This window comes from Scylla paramamosain, chromosome 26, assembly GCF_035594125.1.
Source record: "Scylla paramamosain isolate STU-SP2022 chromosome 26, ASM3559412v1, whole genome shotgun sequence".
In the NCBI taxonomy this organism is placed as follows: domain Eukaryota; kingdom Metazoa; phylum Arthropoda; class Malacostraca; order Decapoda; family Portunidae; genus Scylla; species Scylla paramamosain.
The window spans coordinates 8,354,055-8,377,500 of record NC_087176.1 but is presented as its reverse complement, the minus strand read 5'-3'; the positions used below and the strand labels follow the sequence as shown (position 1 = coordinate 8,377,500).

The 23,446-nt window shown below is 42.2% G+C and overlaps 2 protein-coding genes across 2 annotated transcripts in view; both read right to left on the bottom strand.

Annotated features, from left to right (window-relative positions):
* Positions 1 to 1,857, bottom strand: part of LOC135113685 (hemicentin-2-like) — a 125,431-nt gene extending 123,574 nt beyond the window's left edge. The window contains exon 1 of the mRNA XM_064029159.1: positions 1,632 to 1,857. The gene's annotated coding sequence lies outside the window, so the exon portion shown is untranslated. The remainder of the gene's footprint in view (positions 1 to 1,631) is intronic.
* Positions 1,858 to 4,755: 2,898 nt separating this feature from the next.
* LOC135113512 (uncharacterized) overlaps positions 4,756 to 23,446 on the bottom strand; it is a 30,780-nt gene continuing 12,089 nt past the window's right edge. The window contains exons 13-26 of the mRNA XM_064028751.1: positions 21,419 to 21,578; positions 12,890 to 13,067; positions 12,455 to 12,657; positions 11,601 to 11,790; positions 10,926 to 11,060; positions 10,322 to 10,446; positions 9,751 to 9,807; positions 9,165 to 9,278; positions 8,339 to 8,492; positions 7,449 to 7,606; positions 6,902 to 7,079; positions 6,460 to 6,533; positions 5,897 to 6,048; positions 4,756 to 5,147 (exon numbers count right to left, since the gene is read on the bottom strand). Of these exons, the coding sequence (XP_063884821.1) occupies positions 5,003 to 5,147; positions 5,897 to 6,048; positions 6,460 to 6,533; positions 6,902 to 7,079; positions 7,449 to 7,606; positions 8,339 to 8,492; positions 9,165 to 9,278; positions 9,751 to 9,807; positions 10,322 to 10,446; positions 10,926 to 11,060; positions 11,601 to 11,790; positions 12,455 to 12,657; positions 12,890 to 13,067; positions 21,419 to 21,578 (2,023 nt within the window). The 3' untranslated portion in view covers positions 4,756 to 5,002. The remainder of the gene's footprint in view (positions 5,148 to 5,896; positions 6,049 to 6,459; positions 6,534 to 6,901; positions 7,080 to 7,448; positions 7,607 to 8,338; positions 8,493 to 9,164; positions 9,279 to 9,750; positions 9,808 to 10,321; positions 10,447 to 10,925; positions 11,061 to 11,600; positions 11,791 to 12,454; positions 12,658 to 12,889; positions 13,068 to 21,418; positions 21,579 to 23,446) is intronic.

The window sequence follows — 23,446 nt, the reverse complement described above, 5'->3', positions numbered from 1 at the left end:
ATTTTCACAGCAATAACAAAACTGCAATTCTACTACAGGAAAGATACACACACCAGCTGCTTAAGTCTTTCCACGAAGGCCAATATTGGAGCCAAGTGTATTTATTGGTGGTGGTGGTGGTGGTGGTGGTGGCGGTGGTGGTTTTAAGATTTACAAGTTTATTGACCCAAGTATTATGTGGCCTGGAAAGGAAAGGATACATAAACATTCCAATAGCGCATGGAGTAGTGGTGATGGTGCTACTATGGCTCGTATTTAGCAACGCCTTTCACCGCGACTACTTTCCAAGGCCACAGAGACGATTAGCAGGGTTCTCAAGAGGGTTTCCCCTGTTAATGAGGTGGAAAACTTGTTAACATGTCACTAGAAGCATAGAAAGAAAAACGGAGGACAAGTCTCGAAACCTTCCTCGTAAAAGAGTTTCTCTTTTAAGTCATAGGAAGGAGGGAATACAGAAGCAGGCACGGAATTCTTAAGACAAAACATGAAAATATATTTGTTAAATTTTCACTTACGTATAACTAGCATCACGAACGTATCTTTGTTAAACCGTCACTATCACGAAAACACCCTTGAAAACCATAACCACCATACGAACCAGTCACAAACACTCAAAATTAAGGACCATATTCTGAAACACCTCTGCGCCGCACCTCCACTGCTTTCAGAAGGCTTTAGTTGAATGTACGCGGGCTTTTAATGGAGGTGGAGGTTGCAGAGTCACGAATCCCATGTTTTAAAGGTGCTTTTACGGTTGTAGTGGTAGACTGATAAGATTCCTACATTAGTAACATAACACTTTTGAGAATCCAGCTAATCATCTGTGGCCTTTGAAAATAGTCGTGGTGAGAGAGCACAGTGTTTTAGAGCGGGCCTAAATGACTAAACATTTGAGAACGCTGCTAAGGGATGATGGAATGTTACGTTTTCTTCCTTAGTGTGTTGCATGTGCTGGTCCCGCTGCCTCTCAACATGCTCGCGTTATAACGGCTGCGATTACGGTGCTTGTATCTGCATCGTGGTCATCGCAGCTGCAAATGACTATGAATATGGGGTACGCCAGGCTGTCACAATGGTCCCGCCTCACGCCTTGCCGTCCCTTCCTCCCGGTGACAACACTACGGCTGTTTCACGGAATTAAAGCAGAATGTCACGGCTTCCTAGTAAACGTGACATTACGGGGGACAGAACGTAATCTCCACGCGCAATAATGTCCTGGTAAATATGCGAGACGAATATTTGAGTCATTTGCGCTGCTAACAGGACGCTTTCACTATCAAGGGAGGAACGTTAGAGGACTTTACAGGCCGAAATAAAACTGCATACACTAAGAGTCTGAGCTGCATGATCACTGACTCTACCGTTCCATCAAAATCATAACCTAACTTAATGTCGCGCTTTGCTCCTTATTCTGCAACGTTTGTCATGAAAGTTACTGGGGATGCAAGTAGGTTTTCATGATTCTAGTGATACATTAACACTGACTACTACTTCACTACTAACAAAATCATTCATAAGAGCACGACTGATTATTACTGCGGTCTTTGAAAACAGTCCTGATGAGAGAACAAAGCATGGGACACCAAAGCTAACTAGAAATCAAAATACTGCTTTGTTTACATCAGACTTACCGGTGTCGTCTGCCAGCCCGCGTAAAGCCATCTCCAGCCTTTTCTTTACGTCCTCAGCTTACTTTTCAGTATCCACAAGTCCTCCACACTACACCACAGCAACATAAACATATACACGTATCTTGGGAGAGCGCTAGGAAGAGGAAAACAGCGAGGGTCCACACAGAACGCCACCAGCAGAGAAAGGAGCAGCGCCGGGAACAGCTGAGCAATAAAGAGGCTGCGCGCGTAGTGTCCCCGCCCGTTGATACTCCCTTCGCTATTTGGTACCTCGTTCCTTTATTATTAATCACTCTGAGACATCTTTACTTCTTCTGCAGCTATCTCCAATCTTTAAACTGCATAGAAAATGTAAAATCTATTCTTTTTCATCACTAATTTTCTTGTAGATGCTTGTAAAGATTTAATGCATTGCTTCTTCGTATTGCATTGAGAGGATAATGACTGAGGCCCAACAAGGAAGCAAGGCAGGAGACACAGGCATCTTAACCCAATGATTAAGTATTTATTAATAGGAGTACATGTTTCTTTTTCTTGGTAACTATTGTAACTGGTGTAAGCTTCACACCTTCAGGCCACAACAACAAGATCATGATTACGAGAAAGCGCTACCTCACGTGCCAATAGATTCCATTGGGCCAGGATCGAACACGCAACCTTTCGATTCAGAAGGTTCTCTTTAACCCGAAGCAATGAATCTTTTACAGCAAAAGATCCCAATGCCTTAGTTTCTCCCCCCCTTCCTCTCTTTTCTCTTTCTCCCTTCTTACTTTCTCACATCTATTTCACACCTCCCCCCTCCTCTTCCCTTACCTTCAGCCATCTTCTCCCTCCTCCTCCACCTCCTATTCGTCTTCCCACCGATTCTCTCCGTAAGTTCCTCCTTTCCTTTTCCTTTCTCGTGAGGTAGTTCACCTCTTCCTGCGTTTTCTCGTTCTCTCTCCTTTATTTGTTCCTATTACACTTCACTTCCTTCTTTTTTTTTTTTGTCTTCTTTTCTCGTGAAGTTTTTATAAGTTTTCCAATTCCTGCACTGATTACCCTTTGCTTTCTTAATGTTGCAAAAAGAAAAAAAATCACACGAACGGAAGAAAATAATCAAGCATTTATTTTTTATACTTTTCATTCATGTCTTCATACAAACAATAACAGAATTATAAAATAACGTTTATAAATGCAACACTGAGATAAAAATTTTGGAATAGACTTACGTTACGTCTTTTTTTTTAGTATTTCTATGTATTTTTTATTTAATCTTTTATTTTATTTCTCTCTCTCTCTCTCTCTCTCTCTCTCTCTCTCTCTCTCTCTCTCTCTCTCTCTCTCTCTCTCTCTCTCTCTCTCTCTCTCTCTCCATTGAAATAATTACCATGCATTTTCTATAAAGCTGTCTTTGGAATCACATGTAAAAAAAATAACATTCTAGATAAATAAAAGCTATTTCGTAATAATGCCTTAGAACATTAATTTACCATTTTGCCCTATATACATATCTTCAGTAAAGTTTGTATCAGTTTAGCATACAAACTTGTTTTCTTTGACAGACTCCTGGACACGTTCATGGTAAACTGCTACATTTCCCTTGTTGTCCTGTAATGCCCGTATCCAGAAACACTGCTCTCTCACCACAACGATTTTCAAAGACCACAGGGATAACTAGTCAGTTTTCAGGAGTCACAGGAACCGTAAAATCACCTTCAAGACCCGTAACTTCAACTCCCAGAGCCTTTTGAAAGCGGGTGTGGCGCTGAAGTGTCTCAGAATATGGTCCTGAGAATTATAGAATATATCACAGTTTCGCACGGTAATAAATAGGACAGGCAAACAGCTACGCTCCTTACAAGGGACGGTACAGTGGCGCCCGTTAGCTGGTTATTGGTGGTGGTAGTGGTGCCGGCAACGAGGCGGCTGACAGTTGACAGTTGAGTGATGCGGAACAGAAATATATCATTAGAAAATAAAGGAAGCTGCAAGAAGCATTCATGCCCACACGTGGCAATCCTGTAGTGAAGGCGGCGACGAGGCGGCTTTCAAGAGTTAAAGGATGAGGAAAACATAAGAAAATAGGGGAAGCTGCAAGAAGCCGTCATGACTACACTTAGCAATTCCTATAGTAAACATGCCTGTCTATATCAACCTGTCATCCCCATCTATAAAAGCTGTCTGATCTTCTTTAGGGTGGCGGAAATATTACGAGCGAGGAGATCTACAAAACAGTTAAGAATTCACTACCTGGAGGACATCGTTTGCTGGAGTGATAGCGAAAGGGAAGAGAAAATGTAAACCACGCCAGAAATGTGTCAGCTTACAGTGCATCGATAGAATGAAGCGGTTAAAGAGACTGGAAAGGTAAGGAACAGCGCATCCAAGACAGTGATTACAGGTCGAGTGTTTACTAAGACACTCCTCGCAAGTTGTCAATTTTTCAAGTCACGAGTAGAGACAAAAAGAAGAAAAAACTCGAAAAACTGGTAATTGCGTGTTATCAGATGATTGAGTTACGAATGGAATCATGTTGTTATCTACAATAATACTCGTCCCCACGAAGACCGCAGACAAGCTCAGCGACAGTAACTTCCAGGCTGATTTCCAAGAACTAGTGGTGGCGGTGAGATCAACAGGGTGTCAGTAACCTGTCCGCCAGACCCTATTCAGCAAGGCCCGTATTCTGAAACGCTTGCTCTCTCACCGCGACTATTTTCAAAGGCCAGAAATATTTAGCCGGGTTCTCAAGAGTGTCTCTCCTGTTAATAATGTAGAGATCTAGTTCATCTTTCTCCAGAACCATAAAAAAAAAAAAAAAGAGGCCCCTAAAAACACATCTAACTTCAAGTATTCAAATATTCAGCAGGGTTCTCAAGAGTCTTTCCTGTTAATAATGTAGAGATCTAGTTCATCTTTCTCTAGAACCATAAAAAAAAAAAAAAGACACCCCTAAAAATCCATCTGACTTCAAGTATTCAAATATTTAGCCGGGTTCTCAAAGGTGTCTCTCCAGTTAATAATGTAGAAATATAGTTCATCTTTCTGTAGAACCATAAAAAAAAAAAAAAAACACCTCTAAAAAACCCATCTAACTTCAAATGGAGCCTTTTGAATGTAGTGTAAGTACAGTGTAGAAGTATTTCAGAATATGGTCCCAGGACGGTTCGCTGGCAGGAGCTCTGGAGGCAATGAGAGGCCTAGTCAAAGCAAAGCAAGGCAAGACAAGACAAGGCAAGGCAAGGCAAGGCAAGGCAAGGCACTCTTAGGCATGCCCGCACTAGCTATGAGATAATGAGGCCGTCCTGGTGCCAGCAAGACCGCCTGGGCAATGAGGGACGCCCTGGGGACTCATCACAAGGCAGCAAGAGGCCGCCTTTGCGTGTCGTCTACCCTGGCAAGACACCCCAATCCTCCTTAATCAGGTCAGCGCCCTTCTCGCCGATCATGTAGCAGGGAGCGTTGGTGTTCCCGCTGGTGATGACTGGCATGATGGAGCCGTCCACCACCCGCAGCCCGGACACCCCGCGCACCCTGGGGAGGAGGAGGCTCAGTGACGTGAAGGTGATAGAGGTGAGGAGTGAAGTGATGGCGGGTGGGGAAGAATAAGGGTAGAATACGAAGGAACAGTGTGTAGTAGAGGTGGACGGGGAAGACATGAGTGAAATAAAGGCGGAATTGAAAGGGCCAGAGTGTACTAGAGGTGGAATGAGAAGGAATAGATTGATTGACTGATTGATCTAGAGACAACAATAGACTAAGGTAGAAGGGAATGGGATAAAATAGTACTAAACAAAGAGAGATGAAGAAGGAAAAACAATTATAATGGGGAAGTAAGTGAAATAAAGAAGAAAATAAGGAAAAGATACTTAGAAAGAGTACTAATCATCATAGTTTATAATGAGGAATAAAGTTCTTAGCCACAAATTAAGAGAAACACAACGAAACACACAAAAATGAGAACATAAATCCAGTTTTAGATGGAAAGAAAGCTTAGAAATGTCAGACTCGTATACTGGATTACAAAATGAAGGTCTTGTAACCAAAACTAACATTGGAAAAAAGTCTAATGTGCTGTAAGATATACTTGAAAAAAAAAATGGTAACTGGTAAGCTATTTTGACGACATGGAAGGTCAGGTGGAAAGAAAGAATGACACAGTTATGCGTTTCCATCACTCCAGATCAATGTAGGGCAGGGTTTTCTCAATAGTATAAACACACAATACAATAAACACCTGCCCAAAGCTATCCAGCCCCCGAGAGCGATCCTAAGACACGTACTTGAGAGTGTGATCAACCACGCCGAGAGGGTCTGAGGGCGGCGCCATCTTGCAGGAGCCCACTGGATGCCACGTGGTCTTGGCCATGTGGCGCACGTAGCACGCCCAGTACGGGTCTGAGCCAGGAATCTCCCGTTCACATCCCGGCAGAGGCTACGCGGAAAGAAGTTAAATATTTTAAACCTTGAATCACAAAAATGTAACGCAATGCACATGACATGACACTGCATTCTGGACGTCTTGGCGTCTTATCTCTAATATGAACAGTGTTTAATCAGAGCTACTAAGGTTTACAAGAGTGTTTTTTACGATACTTGTGATCTACAGTGCCACGTGTAGGCCTGATGGCTTCTTGCAGCTTCCCTTATGTTCTTATGTTTTTATGTTCTTATGTAAGTATTCTCACCCACAAGTAAGAAATAAAAAAAAAATATATATGACAATCTAACTACTGTACTACGGCAGTTCAAAAAATACTTGTAAGAAAGCAAAACGTTTGCGAGCACAGGTCAAGGATCTGTCAGTGAGGTAAAGCACACTGCACACTGCACACTGCACACGTACCTGACTGTGAAATCTGGCACCAAGCTCCTCCCGAAGTGCTGGTGCGTTGCCGACTGTAAGAGCGAACTTGATGCCTGAGAAGAGAAGATGAGAGACAAACTGAGATGTGCGAGGGTCTTGGCGCAGCGTATCAAGTTATAAAGGAAAGAATAAGGTGAAATATTGAGGCTTACTTCACTTTCTAATTAAAACGACTGGGAGGATTTCGTTGATTGTATAAAAAAAAAAGGGATGAGGTATACTAGGAGAGCGTAAATTGTATGGAGTGTGTATACTGTATTCTCTTAGTGATTGATTGATGGATTCTTATTTATTTATCATACTGAGATGTGAAAATAAGGTTACATTAAAGATGGTGGAATAACGGAAACAAGAATACCCTCCTCCTCCTCCTCCTCCTCCTCCTCCTACTACTACTACTACTACTACTACTACTACTTACCCCGAACAAGCGTGGCCACATCATCGGGGTGGCTGAGGTAGTTGGGGTCGACAAGGGGCGAGTCTTTGGGGTCACGGGACCTTAACCTGACAGTGCCGCGACTCTTAGGGCGAGTCAACATTGGCCCCACCGTGAACCCCTCGAGGCCAATCAGGGACTTGTAGTACTTGTTGAACAGCTGTGGATGGTTTGAGAGAATAATTAGGTGCAGAAACGCTTTGCTCTCTCACCAAGACTATTTACCTAGGCCACAGAGGTGATTAGCCAGGTTCTCAAGACTGTTCCTCCTGTTATCAATTAATGAAGTGTGGTAGGGGTGAGTAATGGATGTGGCATGAGTGTAGTGGTAATATACTGAGATATGAATAGGGAATGACAGATATGGTATACTTACGAAGCCAATGAGAGTATGTATCTACACGTGCCTTGGTAATGACTAAAAAAAATAAATAAATAGAAAAATAAAAGTATAAATATGAGAGTTATTTCAACAGAGGAATAGCATCCACACTCTCTCTCTCTCTCTCTCTCTCTCTCTCTTACGTACCTCTCTCGTGTAGCCAATGCCGTCCGTGACAAACAAGCCGTAGTCAAAAGCAGGAGTGCCGGAGACAAAGAGGAACTGCAGCTCAGGCCAGTACGGGTCCCCTTCCTCTGACATGGCCCACGCGTTCACCTCCACGCCCAGGGGACAACTCAGCGGCCCTGCAGGAGTATTGGGAGTAGTAGTGGTAGTAGTAGTAGTTGTAGTAGTAGTAGTAGTAGTAGTAGTAGTAGTAGTAGTAGTAGTAGTTGTTGTTGTTGTTGTTGTTGTTGTTGTTGTGGTGGTGGTGGTGGTGGTGGTACTGGTAGTTGTAGTAGTAGTAGTAGTAGTAGTAGTAGTAGTAGTAGTAGTAGTAGTAGTAGTAGTAGTAGTAGTAGTAATAGTAGTAGTACTGATGGAGGAGATGAGGAGTAGAATCTTTTTAAGCCATCAAAAATACATCATTTACATTGATCTTATTAACAAAAAATATGAATTACTAACATTCTCAATAAATTATCTCCAAACAAATACTCTTAAATTAGTGCGAATAGAAACCTCTCAAAAAAATACCCCTTTACTAAGACTCACCTAGCACGACCGACAAACTAACGCAAACTCACCTGCAAGTACTAATTAGCATAACTCCCTCACCTGGCCGCATTGATTAACACAGCTCTCTTACCTGGCCATAACTCCCTCATTTGCCCACATTAACTAACTTGACTCCCTCACCTGCTTGTATTCATCAACATCACTCCCTCACCTGCCCGTATTAACTGGCATCACTCCCTCAGCGTAACTCCTTCACCTGCCTGAATTAATTAACATAACTCCCTCACCTTCCCATAGCTCCCTCACCTGTCAGTATTATTTAGCCTCACTCCTTCACCTGCTCGTATTAATTAACTCACCTGTGCCGTGTCTCGAATACTCCTCGATCGCCTGGGGACGGACGACACGAAACACTGAGTCAGATCCCTTCTTCACGGTCCAGGTGAGGCCGAAGATGGAGGGGTGGTCTTGGAAGTTCTCCCCCACGCCAGGCAGGTTCACTACGACGGGGATCTGAGAGTTTGGAAGTGTTTAAAAGGTGGGGCGCTCTTTGTCTGTTTCTCTGTCTGTTTTGCTCTGTTTCTCTCGTTCTGTCTTTGTCTGGTTCTCTCGTTCTCTCGCTCTGTCTGTCTCTCTGTTTGTCTGTGTCTCTCTACTACTACCACTACTACTACTATTATTACTACTACTACTACTAGAACTACTACTACTACTACTACTATTACTACCACTATTACTACTGCCATCACTACTACTACTACTACTACTACTACTACTACCACTACTGCTACTACTACTGCCATCACTACTACTACTACTACTACTTCTACTACTACTACTACTACTACTACTGCTGCTGCTGCTGCTGCTGCTGCTGCTGCTGCTGCTGCTACTACTACTACTACTACTACTACTACTATTACTACTACTACTACTACTACTACTACTACTACTATTACTACTACTACTACTATTACTACTACTTCTAAAAGGAAGAAAAGGTCCAGTGAGAAAAAAGACTGCTACTACTACTACTACTATTACTACTACTACTTCTAAAAGGAAGAAAAAGCCCACTGAGAAAAAGACTCACTTCTACTACTACTACTACCATTACTACTACTACTTCTTCTACTACTACTACTACTACTACTACTACTACTACTACTACTACTACTACTCTACCTTGTGGCGCCGCAGGTGTTCCTCAGGCCCCACACCGGAGAGCATGAGCAGCTTCGGGGACCCCACAGCGCCCGCCGACACCACAACTTCGCGCTGCGCCATCACCGTGCGTACCTGTCAGCGGGGCGCCAGGTGAGAAGGCTTACGTGCTTATGAGTGAAGTATTTTATTCACCTGTTGAGAATGAATTTTCCTCTCCTTCTTTTTCTATTACAGATTTTTCTTTTATCATTTGTTGGCTTGAATTTTCCTTGCTACTAAGGTGGATTTTTATGCAAACTAACCCACCTCTCATTATGTTGACCACGAATAGCTCTTCCTGTTATACCGTAGATTTATTTTTATTCAGATTAACCCGGCTCTCACCGCTCTATCTTGACTGTCTACCCTGAATACCTCTAAAGGCTTACGTTGGATGTTACCAGGAATTCTCAAGGGTGTGTTGGTGACTTTTTGAAGCACCCCGCACCATCCAGGTAAGAGAGACACCAGTGACAACTTAACCAATCTTCTACGGCGTTTGAAAAAGAATCCTAATTAGAAAGCAAAGGATTTTAAGAACACAGGCATAGAAAATCCCACGTACCTTCCCGTATTGCTCAAATCTTACTCCAATGGCGCGCTTCCGGTCATCAAAAAGGATCTGAAAGGGAAGGGTTACATGAAGACCTTGAATTTCCTCCCAGCACATCCCTGATCTTCCTGTGTTGACCTTGCATGACCTTGCTGTGATTATTTTATCTTGTGGCCTTTTTTGTTATGACCTTATTCCATGACCTTCCTCTCTGACCTTATCTTGTCCTTTTTTTGCTGTGACCTCATTCCCTGACCTTCCTATGTTGACCTTACTTGACCTTGCTGTCATTACCTTATCCTTATGACCTTCCTTTCTGACCTTATCCTCTGATCTTCCCATTATGGCCTTATCAAGTAATGTTCCTGTGTCATGACCTTATCCCGTGGCTTACCTTTCTGACATTTTTCCCTGACCTTCCTATTATGACCTTATCTCCCTGATCTTCCTTTCTGACCTTATCTCTGACCTTCCTCTGACCTTAACCTGTAACCTTCCTTTCATGACTCTATTTCTTGATCATTCTTTCTAACCTTATTTTCCTGACCTCTCCTACTACTGACCCTCCCGTGACCTTGCTGACCTGCGTGACGAAGGCGTTCATCACCACGTGCAGGTTGGGGCGGCGGATGACTGCAGGTCGGATGTAGGAGTCAGCTGAGGTTCCCCGCCGCCCATTCTTTGTTGTCATGTCAGGAATGGAGAATCCTGAGGAGAAGAAGGAGGAGGAGGAGGAGGAGGAAGTAGGGGGGAGGAAAGGGAGGAGGAGGGAGAGGCAGGAGAGCAGGAAGGAAAGGAGGGAAGAGTATGAGTTATGGGGAGATTAGGGTGGAGTAAAGATTTAAGAAGAGGAAGGAGGGAGGAGAGTGAGAAGGGAGGAAAGCGAAGGAAGGATGAAAGGATGGGTGGATAAATGGATGAGGGAGGTTTTACATGAATGGAGGTAGCAGGGGAAGTGACGATAAGGAAAAAAGGAAACAAGGAAGGAAAAAAAGGAAAGAAGGAAGAAAAAAAGAAAGGAAAAAAGGAGGGATGGAAAGTTGGCATGAGAAGAAAAATTCAATGAAAGAAAGGAATGAAAATGAGAAAAACTACGCCAAACACGAAGAGCATAATCAAAATTTTTTTCATAGTTTTATAGCTTCTCTTCTTACTCTATGTATTTTTTGCGCACATTTTTTTCTCACCTATTTGTTCGGGTCCGTTTGGGTCGATAACATCATACCCGAGCTGGTTGCCCGCCTTCAGGATGGCGTGCATGAGCGGAGTTCCCCAGCGCTTGTTTTCCACGCTGGCAGGACCCCCGACGCCGCGGTAAAACGCTGCACGACGCGCCGGAAGCAGGGCGGGACGTGTAACAAATTGATTCACACACTTATTCACTAACTTACTCAGGTGCAAGGGGACACCGCTTTACTTATTTACCTATTTAGTTTACCTTTTTAAATTTTGTCCTTATATTCTTACCTTAAAATAATTCTAGTATGTTTTTTTTTTTTATTGTGATTTTAGCTTTTATATGGAATTAATGCATGCCTTTTATTTACCAGGTAAGGAAATACAGCTGTTTCTTTTCTTATTAAAATTCTTCTTTCTTAAATAATCCCAAGTCTAATTTGTGCATTGATATCTGAAAATTAATACTCATGTACCTACAGGAATAATGAGTAACTTTATTGACGTAACCAGATAGAAGAAAATTTCCCTTTTTTTTTCTCCCCCTACTACTCCTCCCTTAAGTAACTTCCGCGGCCATATTTGCAGCGACACTACCGTAGAAGCACACAGTACTTCTCATACTGACTTAATAAATGACCTAACTTTGCTCTCAGTACACAAAACCGCCCTTCCCTCCGCCTCACCTGTCTCTGGGCGGCGAACACCTCGGTAGTCCTCGGATTTCTTGAAGTACTTGAGCACGTTGTCGAAGCTCCACCCGGGATTGCCCATCGCCTCCCACTTATCGAAGTCCCGCCTGTTGCCTCGTACGTACATCATCCAGTTAATAGTTGACGAGCCTCCCAGGGCGCGGCCAGTGGGGAAGTGGCATGACTGTACCGGATGGGATGGCAAAAGTTGAGGAGTTCTTAATCCTACGCTGAGGTCGCTTACAGTGCTTGTTTATTTGTCTTCCTGTGCGCGTGTTTTGAAAAATTTACTTCTCTCACTGGGACTGTTTTCAAAGGCCGCAAAGATGATGAGTCAGGTTTCCATGTGTTTTTCTTACTGATGATGCAGAATCCATGTTAAACTATCAGCTGTATCATAAAAACACCTTTCAAACACCAAATAGTTTCGTAAAGAGTCTGCTTGCCTATTCGTGTTCCTGCGCCAGTACTTCTAAACGCTTTCTTCTCTCATTGGACTGTTTTTAAAGGCCACAGAGATGGTTAGTCAGGTTTTTATATGTGTTTTTCTCTTTGATGATACATACTCCTTATTAAACTAAAATTGTACCACGCAAACACCTGAAAACCCCAATGACTTCTAGTACAACCTATTAAAAGTAGTCGAGATAAGATAAAGAAATGTTTGATAATCTCCCCTCTGATTTTTAAGCCTAGGTTGTTCAACTGAGAATAACACCATTACAATTTACCTTTCGAAAGTCCTTGCAGGCAGAACAAGAAATGAAAGAATAACACAATACGAAGAAATAAGAAGGTACACGTGAGAAAACTTACAAACACACAGTCATGCCAATCTTAACACTCACCCTGCCTACGTAACCTCTGAGGGAGTGTTTCTGGGGCACCGTGAAATAGTTCCAGTCTGCGTCACTTTGCATCAGCACCACGTTGAGGCCCGGCACCACACTCTCGGGGGGCGGCGGTCCTCCAGCCTCCAGCAGCAGCACCCGCCAGCCCTCCACCTCCGCCAGCCTCGCCGCCACAGCCCCGCCAGCAGTGCCCCCGCCCACTATAGATTCAAATCCAGAGAGAGAGAGAGAGAGAGAGAGAGAGAGAGAGAGAGAGAGAGAGAGATGTTAAGTCTGGTATTTAAAGAGAGCTATCTCATACATCAAAGGAAATTGAGTAGGAGGCGATGGGCAACACAAGGTCATAGACAGTCAGAGAGAGAGAGAGAGAGAGAGAGAGAGAGAGAGAGAGAGAGAGAGAGAGAGAATAACACCAAAACACCCACCACTCACCCACAATAAAGTCATACTGGTACAGCAGCTTGTCCGAGGCGTCATAGTTGTGATCGTTGGAGCCCCGCAGACCCACAGCCACCAGCAGCCGCACCAGCAGCCCTGGGATGAAGCGACTCAGGCGGTAGATCATCACGAGACTGACGCTTCCAAGACTCGTATTCAGAAGCGGTCCACTCTCTCACCACGACTGTTTTCAAAGGTCACAGAGATAATTAGCCGGGTTCTCTAGTGTTTTTTTTTTTCTTTTTGATAATGCAGAAATCGTGTTAATCTGTCACTGGAAGCGTAAAAACATACGTAAAAGCCCGCGTCACTTCAGCTATAGTCTTCTGAAAGTAGAGGTACGGGTAGAAGTGTTTCAGAATTACGATACAAACACTAGCAAGATTTTCAGTTATTCGTAAAGATCTTGCGAGACACGAGACCTCTCCCTTCTGTCCTTGAGTCCATGTGAGTGATAGAAAAGAGTCAAGTTTCCTCCTAGTTGAGAGTCTTGTGAGGACTGGACACACCACTAGGTCAAAGTTAACTCGGCAATTTAAGAGACAAGAAATCTTTAGCTGTGATCTTAATAGAATAGCTTAGTTGTTGTTGTTAGTGGTAGTGTTGGTGGTGGTAGTGTTATTGTTGCTGTTGCTGCTGGCATTGTTGATGATGATGATGATGATGATGGTGGTGGTGGTAGTGGTCGTGGTGATAGTGGTGGCATTTTCATTACCTCACCTCACGAGACACAGATTACTATTATCATTTTCGCCAACATGTGTCAAATGATGGAGTATAGTCATCTCAGCCTTGCCCTCAGATGTGGCCTGGAGTCATGAGAAGAAAGCAAATAGCAATGAGACGGCACGTTTAGCTGAGTGTGTGAAGTGTGCGCCGCTCGTGGAAAAGATGACCTGAACGAAAGGGAAAGTGTGTGTCCTCGCGGCAGACAAACACAGACATACAAAATAAACGATAAGTAAAGGTAGAGAGGTGGATAAACATAAACAAGTAGAAGGATAGAGATAAACAAGGCTTGTATCTCTTGACTCTGAAGACAAGCACACTCAGTCTCGCACGCACAGCTCCCAGCCGCGACCTTCACACACACACACACACACACACACACACACACACACACACACACACACACAGGCACAAAAAGCCGCACATTAAACTAGACACACCTAGGCAAAAAAAAATAATAAAATAAAAAAAGAATAAAACAACAACCTAAGCACAACTGGACGAACAAAAAATTTCCTACATCTCACAAAAAAAAAAAAAAAAACGGTAAAAGGAAAAGTCCAAGGTGATCAGTCAAGGGAAACCAGGAGTTCCCAACAGTGGGGAAAAAAAAAAGAAAAAGAAGTCGGATTCACTACCGGACATGGGTGAAGGTAATAATGATACTGTCCTCAACGCGTAAACGAACACAAACTTAGATAATAATTGGTGGTGGTGGTGGTGGTGGTGGTGGTGGTGGTGGTGACATAAATAGATGATAAAAAAAAAAAAAGTGAAAATCTCAAAGAAAAGACACGTAGCCTTAGTAACATTTTCTAAGTAGTGAAGTGGTAGTGATTATGCAGCAGGTGATGGAAACAGATAAATGAGAAAAATATATGATTAAAATACAAAAAAGTAAGACGCAAATACACTAAACGTAAAGTAAACTAAAGTAAAATATGTTAATAGTAAATAATAGTATTGAAAAACAAAGACTAACATTAAAATCACTACAAAACAAAGAAATAATAGCAAAAAAAAACTGAAGAGAAATGCGAATAGTGGATAAAAACAACGAATAATCAAAACTAACGTTAAAATCACACGCAAACGCACACACACACACAAAAAAAAATAAATAAATAAATAGATAAATAAACAACTAAACATAAGAAAATCAAAGAGACAAGCATGAACTGAACATGACTGAACGAACATCAATATTAAAAAAAAAAAAAAAACACAATACAAAAAAAAATATATGTTAATACGTACAGGAGAAGAGTATTCAAGAACCTTATTACTTATTCTGTAAACCAACCCTCCAAGGTCACACGGCCGGCTTAATTTGTACCGGTAGTGAAGGTATGACGTGATCCTACTTGTGGAACCTTCCCTCTTCCTCCTCCTCCTCCTCTTTTCCTCCTTTTCCTCCCTTCTCTTCCTCATCCCCCTCCTCCTCTTTTTCCTGTTCCTCCTCAGACGTGTCTAGTTTACCTTGTCCCTTAATTTTCCCGTTTATCATCGAGAGAAAGATTGATAGATAGATAGATAGATAGAGAGAGAGAGAGAGAGAGAGAGAGAGAGAGAGAGAGAGAGAGAGAGAGAGAGAGAGAGAGAGAGAGAGAGAGAGAAGATGAAGAGAGAAAAGAATCACTATACTTTCATTTAACACTGTCCTCTTACACACACACGCACACACACAGACAAACAAACAAACAAACAAACAAACATCGGACGAAAAAGGTTCAATACAAAGAGATACATAATAAAACAGGACTGTATTATGAGTAAGAACACCACACTAACACCAAACATTCATGAGATCCTGCCTTTCACTTGCCGGTAACGTGGCACAAGGGTAAACACTGTAAAGGAAGCAACATACGAACGGACACCCAACGCCTTCTCAACCTTGCCTAGCTGGAGGTGGCAGAAGCAACAGGAAGTGCGCTGAGGTAATGAAAGTCACGAATTTATTGGAGAATTTCATCCTTCACTAGATCCTTTCACTTGTCTCAATACGTTTCCAGGTTGTGTAAAGATTAGCAAGGTTACTGGGGACTTCCACATAGCAGTCAATATTTGGTTAGCTAATATGAGCTTCCTGTTTCTTTCAAGGTCATTGCAACTATAATGCTGTACTACTACTACTACTACTACTACTGCTACTACTACTACTACCACTATTGCTGCTTCTGCTGCTGCTATTATTGCTACTACTGCTGCTTCTACTACTACTACTACTACTGCTACTACTACTACTACTACTAATAATAATAATAATACCACTACTACTACTACTTGTATTACTACCACCACCACCACCACCACTACAACTTCAACTATATTTTTTATAACATTTTGAACACCACTCTTCATTTCATTATCTCAGGTCATTCGCTCTTACTTTCTCGATCACTGGGTCATGAACGCCGCCATGAGCCACTGAGGGCAAAAAAAAGAAAAAAAGATTATTATGATTATATTCTTTTAACATTACTAGACTTGCAAGAAAAGTGAGATTGCTGCTTCGTTCTGAATACAGGTCTCGGTCACTATGCTTGCTACTCTCTCTCTCTCTCTCTCTCTCTCTCTCTCTCTCTCTCTCTCTCTCTCTCTCTCTCTCTCTCTCTCGTGGAGAATGATAGATTTCGTTGTTAAGAGAGAGAGAGAGAGAGAGAGAGAGAGAGAGAGAGAGAGAGAGAGAGAGAGAGAGAGAGAGAGAGAGAGAGAGAGAGACAGACAGACAGACAGACAGACAGGCAAACAGAAACAAACAGACAGACAGACAGAGAAAAACAAACAAACAGACATACACAAGCAAAGAGACAAACAAACAAACAAACAAACAAACGAACAAAGACAAAAACACAAGACACACAGATAACGAAGCAAAAAATAAACAAAAAAACAAAACAAAACAAAAACAGGACTCAAAGAATGGTGATTAAATGCACATGGGGCTCTTTAAAGGCACCAGAAACACACACACACTCATTCACTCTCTCTTTCTCTCTCTGTCAGTCTGTCTCGCTCCACTCCTCGTGCTCTCTTCGCCCCCAGCCTTGACGCCGCCAAGCCAGCCATACTTGTTCTCAGCTGACGACCGCAAACGTTTCTCAACACATTACAAGTCACAACAGACCCAGACTCTCACCCTCCACAGCGTAACATTTGTTGTATTACTGTTATTACTTTCCCTAGACCGTGATGTTATTACTGGAACCACGTGCGGGTCCAGAACACACACACACACACACACACACACACACACACACACACACACACACACACATACATACACAGAGACAGTTAAAGTTGAAGCGGAGAAAAGGAGGAAAACAGAAATAAAAGAAGATAGGGAATGGAAAGGAATAGGAAAGGAGGAAAAAATGGAGGAGAGAAAAGGAAAAAAAAGATGGAGCACACACACACACACACACACACAGTTAATGTTGAAACAGAGAAAAGGAGAAAACATATGAAAAAAAAGAAGATAAGAAAAGGAGAGGAATAGGAAAGGAGGAAAAATGGAAAAGAGAAAAGGAAAAAGAGATGGAGCACACACACACACACACACACACACACACACACACACACACAAAACACTCAATAACCAGAATGTTTGAACAGTGATCCAGACCAATCGTAAACCAAACATACGAATGTCTTTATAAAGCTCACTGCATCTACAGTCACGCAACACGCACCTTTCCAACAATACTACAAGCACTTAGCGAATTGTACACACGTAGGGAAGAAAACTCGTTCATTTACACCATATGATAATTAAACACTGAGAAATATTGATTATAACGCCACTTTGCACTAACAGTTACCTGGAAACGAACAGAGAGAGAGAGAGAGAGAGAGAGAGAGAGAGAGAGAGAGAGAGAGAGAGACATAAGCATCACCTCTAGGAGTGAACACGCAGGAGAGCTTAACAGTCCGACGCGCGCGCAGGGAAATCAAGATGAGGACTGACTGACCACGCCGTCCTCCATCACGGGACAGCCCTCCAAACTCTCTCTCTCTCTCTCTCTCTCTCTCTCTCTCTCTCTCTCTCTCTCTCTGATGATGATGATGCTCACGTAGACACATTTACATCTTGCGCATATTAATATCTTCCGCACGATATACTGCATGCTGGAGCCTTGTCCTTAATTAAAAAGCTTTTTCCACACATCGTCCGTGTTCCCAAAGACCGCCGGTGATATCATTCACTTTCCCATCCATCTTTTGCGACAGAAAGTGAAGATTTTTTTTTTTTTCCGTCAGACTGTCGCTGGCATTACGAAAATGCCCTTGAAAACTTACTTACCTTGTTCATTGTAAGAAAAATGATGGTGAAACGCGCTTCATGATGCCTCGGGTGTTTTTTACTGTGTGCTTTGGTGCTGCCACTGGAATATGCTCAAGAAAAGACACATGAAATACACGGAACAAAATTATTGCTTTCCATTTTACTCTTCTGCCTCTCGAAGCTTTACAATCAACACTATTATTTTATTTATACTACATTGCTTCTAGACCTACACAGCTTTCCTTTTCTCCTGCATTTATAGGCATAGGTACCAAGACAAGGCACTGCGGAGAGAGAGAGAGAGAGAGAGAGAGAGAGAGAGAGAGAGAGAGAGAGAGAGAGAGAGAGAGAGAGAGAGAGAGAGATTGTGATATATCGATTACATCATAAGTGATGATTTATCTTCCTGGTCTTCGAATTCTTCTTGTCATAGTGAAGTATGTAGTTGACATTCCGTGAGAGAGAGAGAGAGAGAGAGAGATGGTTTCATACATTCACTTCCCTACTGGAGAAATGCCGCCAGCCACCAGTAAGTTGTCCAGTGGTATACATTTCCATTTAATTAACCTACAGACGACGACGTGCACGGAACACTACTCTTGTGTAACGTGGCGGGGGCAGGAAGATTTGTAGTCTGTAATACCTCATAGGCCTTGTTCTATTTGACACGCTTTGCTCTCTCTTCCAAGGCCACAGAGATGGTCAGCCTCGTTTTCATTATCGTTTTTCCTGTTAAAACTTAGAAATCTTGTTTATAATTCACTGGTATCATAAAAATACCCTTGAAAACTCGTCTGATTTCAAATAGAGGACTTATTTTGAAACGTTTGCTTTACTTTCTCACCACGACTATCTTCCAAGACCACAGAGATGATTAGCCTCGTTTTCAACATTTTTCTCTTAAATCTCAGATATCTTGTTTATATTTCACTAGAACTGTAAAAATACCCTTGAAAACTCGTCTCATTTCAATTGGATCCGCGAAGTGTTTCAGAATGGTTCATAACGTAGGCCTTATTCAAACCTCCCTGCCGGACGTGCGATTCAGCAGGGCCGCTTCTCTCTGACGTGTTTTATTTCTACTGCTCTTTTACGAGATCCGGTAGAAGTCGTTAGGGCTTTCAAGGTTGCTTTTTCTACTATTTTTTTGTAGTAGTTCAACAGATATTTTGCATCACAGGGAAGCCACGCGTGAAAGACTCTCTCTCTCTCTCTCTCTCTCTCTCTCTCTCTCTCTCTCTCTCTCTCTCTCTCAACATTCATAAAAATCGCTAAAAATTCATGAAAACCTCTGTAACTGTCCGCATATAGTCGAATTTGTGTATCCATTGTTCAGCCTTCACTAAAATTTTGAAAAAAAAAAAATGAAAACCCAAATAGCTTTCCTTATGAAGACAGTCGAGCCACAGCACACAGCACCACACACTCTTAACACACCACTCGCTCTCTTCGTCCCGTCGGATACTCGAGTCATAGCACCGAAATGTTAAACACGAAGCCAAGGACCATACTCTGAAAAACCTGTGCGCTGCATCTTCACTACTTCCAGGCTCTAGTTGAAATGATACGGGTTTTTTATTTTTTTTTTCTACGGTTTTAATAAGATTCCTACATTACTAACAGGTGAAACGCTCTTGAAAACAAAGGTAATCATATCTGTAGCCTTTGAAAATAGTTATGGTGAGAGAGCAAAGCTTTTCAGAATACGGGAGTAGGTTTGATCTTGACATCTTCCCTACACCCAGCCCATAGGAAGTCTGCCATACTGGCCTTGCTCACCTTTACCTCACCTTCCAGTCTACGTATCTTGCTTCATTATGCTGGTGACCGTGGCCCAAGGTGTAAGGACCCTGATGTGGATGGCTCATTATCATTCGTTCTAAAAACCGCCTTGAAGATTCCAGTCCGTGTCGGTTCAAATGTTTTATTCAACTTTCGAATGTTTGTTTGACTAATAGCACACACACACACGCACATACATATGCAGCCAGAGAGAGAGAGAGAAATTACCTGCCATCCGCCATTACTTTCAATTTTAGCCTTCAAGGGACAAGACTTTTCAAGAGATAAAGTCTACACAGTCTAGCCTTTCTCTGTGCTTTCATCCGCAGCTCAATCTGCCTGCATTACCTTTCCTCTATCCCAAAAATGCTACAGTGATTACGTCTAAGAGGATGATTGCGCCTCCTACTTATCTTCCTGCACCCTGGACTGTAACTAGAGGGAAAGGAAACAAGGAAAGGAATAAATGATTAGCGATTCTACTTCATACCGGTAACTATGGCGTAAAAACCGATACTAACGCCATCTAGTAGTGGAATACATCATGTGTTTGGTTTCCTGTTTTGATTTTTCTTTCGTTGTTAATGGAGCAAGGAACGTGTTTTTGTAATTGTTAGTGATGCATCTGCCTGTGGTGCGAGAAGATATTACTGACATCTAGTGGGGAAATAAATGAACTGCTTGTTTTTCTACTCTTCATGCATTTTGCAGGGATGTTAATGAAGCAAGGAATGTTTGGTCATCTTCTTTTCTTGCTAGTGCATCTGTTTATGTATCTTTGATAAGTATCACTGTTACTGTCCTTGTTCCTTTATTCTTGTCAAATACTATTCTTTTTTTGCTTGTGGGTTATTATTTTACATTCCTCTTAAACGTATGTGCCTTTATTTTAAAACATATTATATTCTCATAAATACTGTTCTTAAAGGTCAGATATCTGGGACTTGTGTCGACCTGCTTCGGTCTTACATAAGAACTCGTTACAGAGGCAAAGGCTGGAGATGAATAAATGTGCATTTTAGTGATGTGAACTCTCTAACACCTTGAATCCGATGGCCGGTCGTACGTGAGCTGAAACTGAGTGATGGTGTTGAGTTCCATGGCTCCTCTCCTGCAGCCACTGAGGCACGCGTTGTATCTGGCAATCTGTTTAGCTTAAAAGTCTTATTTCATACAGTGGTGACTTACACTATTTCAGTTAGCTCCATAAATTTAATGAGATGATGACAAGCACCTACGCACTACATAAATAATGAATGAACAAGTAAACATGACATAAAACTTGCAGTAAGTACATAAAAGCAACGCTTATGAAAGAACGGTATACACAGAGAAAGATCAAGAGTCAAAACCTACCCCTGACCTACTGAACACCCAACGTACAACCTGATTAGCTGCCGCTCATGACATGAACGAGACATAAAAGTACATGAAGTACATGAAGCAACAACGCTCATGAACGAACAATGTACAGAGAAGGATCAGAAGTCACAAACCTACCCTGACTTACTGAGCAGCCAACGCACAGCTCATGACAGATAAACAAGACAAAACTTCCAGCACACGGAGCAACGCCGCTCATGAACGAACAATGTACAGAGAAAGATTGCGAGCCAAGATCTTACCCTGACCCACTGAACACCTAACACAGTTCCATCCGCTGCAGGTAAGGCAAATGTAACACCTGCCGTATCACCTGGCCTCTCATTGACAAGTCAGGGGACTCTTGGGTCGGGGTGACCCTGAGGAACCCCGAGCCAGTCCTCCTTGATCATGTCCGCCGCCTTCTCGCCAATCATGATAGTGGGCGCGTTGGTGTTGCCCGAGGTGACCAGCGGCATAATGGAAGCGTCTGCCAACCGCAGCCCGGACACCCCACGCACCCTGGAGGAGAGGGCACATGAGCATACACAAATAGGGATACGCAGGAGGGACAGACACCAGTGAGAACACGTAAGAATACACAGCAGATAAGGATATACAGAAGGAGCAAATACAAATATACAGGAAAGAGACACCGGTGGCAATACATAAGAATACAAAGATAAAAAACAAAACTGGAAATGAATAAGACTGGAGAGAAGAAAGTGGTAAAATTCACAGAACGAGGAGAGAGAGAGAGAGAGAGAGAGAGAGAGAGAGAGAGAGAGAGAGAGAGAGAGAGAGAGAGAGAACAAACACAATTAGACAATACTCTAATCACAAAGTAACAAAACAAGGCAACAATGAAACATACAACTTAAAAGACAAAATAAATAGATAAATAAACAAATAAAATAAAAACGAAAATTGACAAGACTGGGGAGAAGGAAGAGTGGTACAAGACAAAGAGAGAGAGAGAAAGAGAGAAAGAAAGGGAACACATACAATTAGAGAAATACTGGTACTGTAATTATAATATGGCATAACAGGGAACTCCGCCAGCAGTGAAATCTAAAGCTGTGGTCTGTTCTTCCCCTCTCCGCCGCCACAGATTAGTAATTGTGGTTAGAAAATAGTGTATGTGTCTGTCACGCGACGCTAACTTCCTTATGTGAGGGGGAGCGCTACTTTTACCGAACTCCCGCTCCTTATGTCACGTCGGCTGAGGAGTGACGGGGTCTGTGATGTCTACGATTGGTGACCGAAGCGTTGTGGGGACCAAGTAAAATCGAAAGTGGAGAGAATGATGAAAATGAAAAGTGGATGGATGGAAACTGGGATGCATAGTAATGAAAGTGTGTTTGTGATGAAGGACTGAGGTGTTGCGGAGACCAAGTAAGGATGAAGGTAGAGAGGATGATGGGATAGTAATTAGGATAGCAAGGGATAAAAGGAGACAGAGATAGTGATGAGAATAGGGATGAATATATTAATTAATGTTTAATGTAATGATACGAATGGAAATGCGTGGATGGATAAATAAAAGAATTTATACAGGAATAGAAATAGAGATAAGAATAAGATAAAGGTGATGATAATGATGATACTAACTAATAACTACTACTACTACTACTACTACTACTACTACTACTACTAACATAATCATTCCAATCACATCACAGTACTAGTTTCAACATTCTCCTTCACTCATATATAAATAAAAAAGAAATATGGACAGAGGAAAGAAAACAGATCAACTATCACAAACCATCAAAACTAGCAACACCAACCACAGAACACGGGAGCTCAATTATTTAACACCCAACATTAAAATTCAATATAAAACCTCTCACTGTTAATTTGCACGTCTTTCCTTAACCCTTTGACTGCCCCTCGGTACACCTTTCCCTAATTACCAATCACTCTGAGACATCTTTACTTGTTCCACAGCCACCTCTAATCTTTGAACAGGGAAGAAAGTGCAAAAATATATTCTTTTTCATCGCTAACTTTCTTGTAGATGCTTATAAAGACTTCACGCATTGCTTCTTGTGCTGCTAATTACCTCGTATCATGTTTTACAGCCACCTCCAAACATTGTCCTGGCCAGAAATTGCAAAATCTATTCTGTTTATCAAGATTCTGCTTATCAAGATCCCGTAATTTGCTTAGCGTAGTGAAAAATTTAGGTTCAAAAAGAGACAGGAAGGAATTGGTTCTCAAATACAGTGGTAGATGAATGGAACGGTCTCAGTAATCAAGTTGTTAGTGCTGAGTCATTAGGGAGCTTTAAGAGAAGATTAGGTGGAAATAGGTAGGTATATTTCATACAGGGACTGCCACGTGTAGGCCTGATGGCTTCTTAGCTTCCCTTATTTCTATGCTCTTAT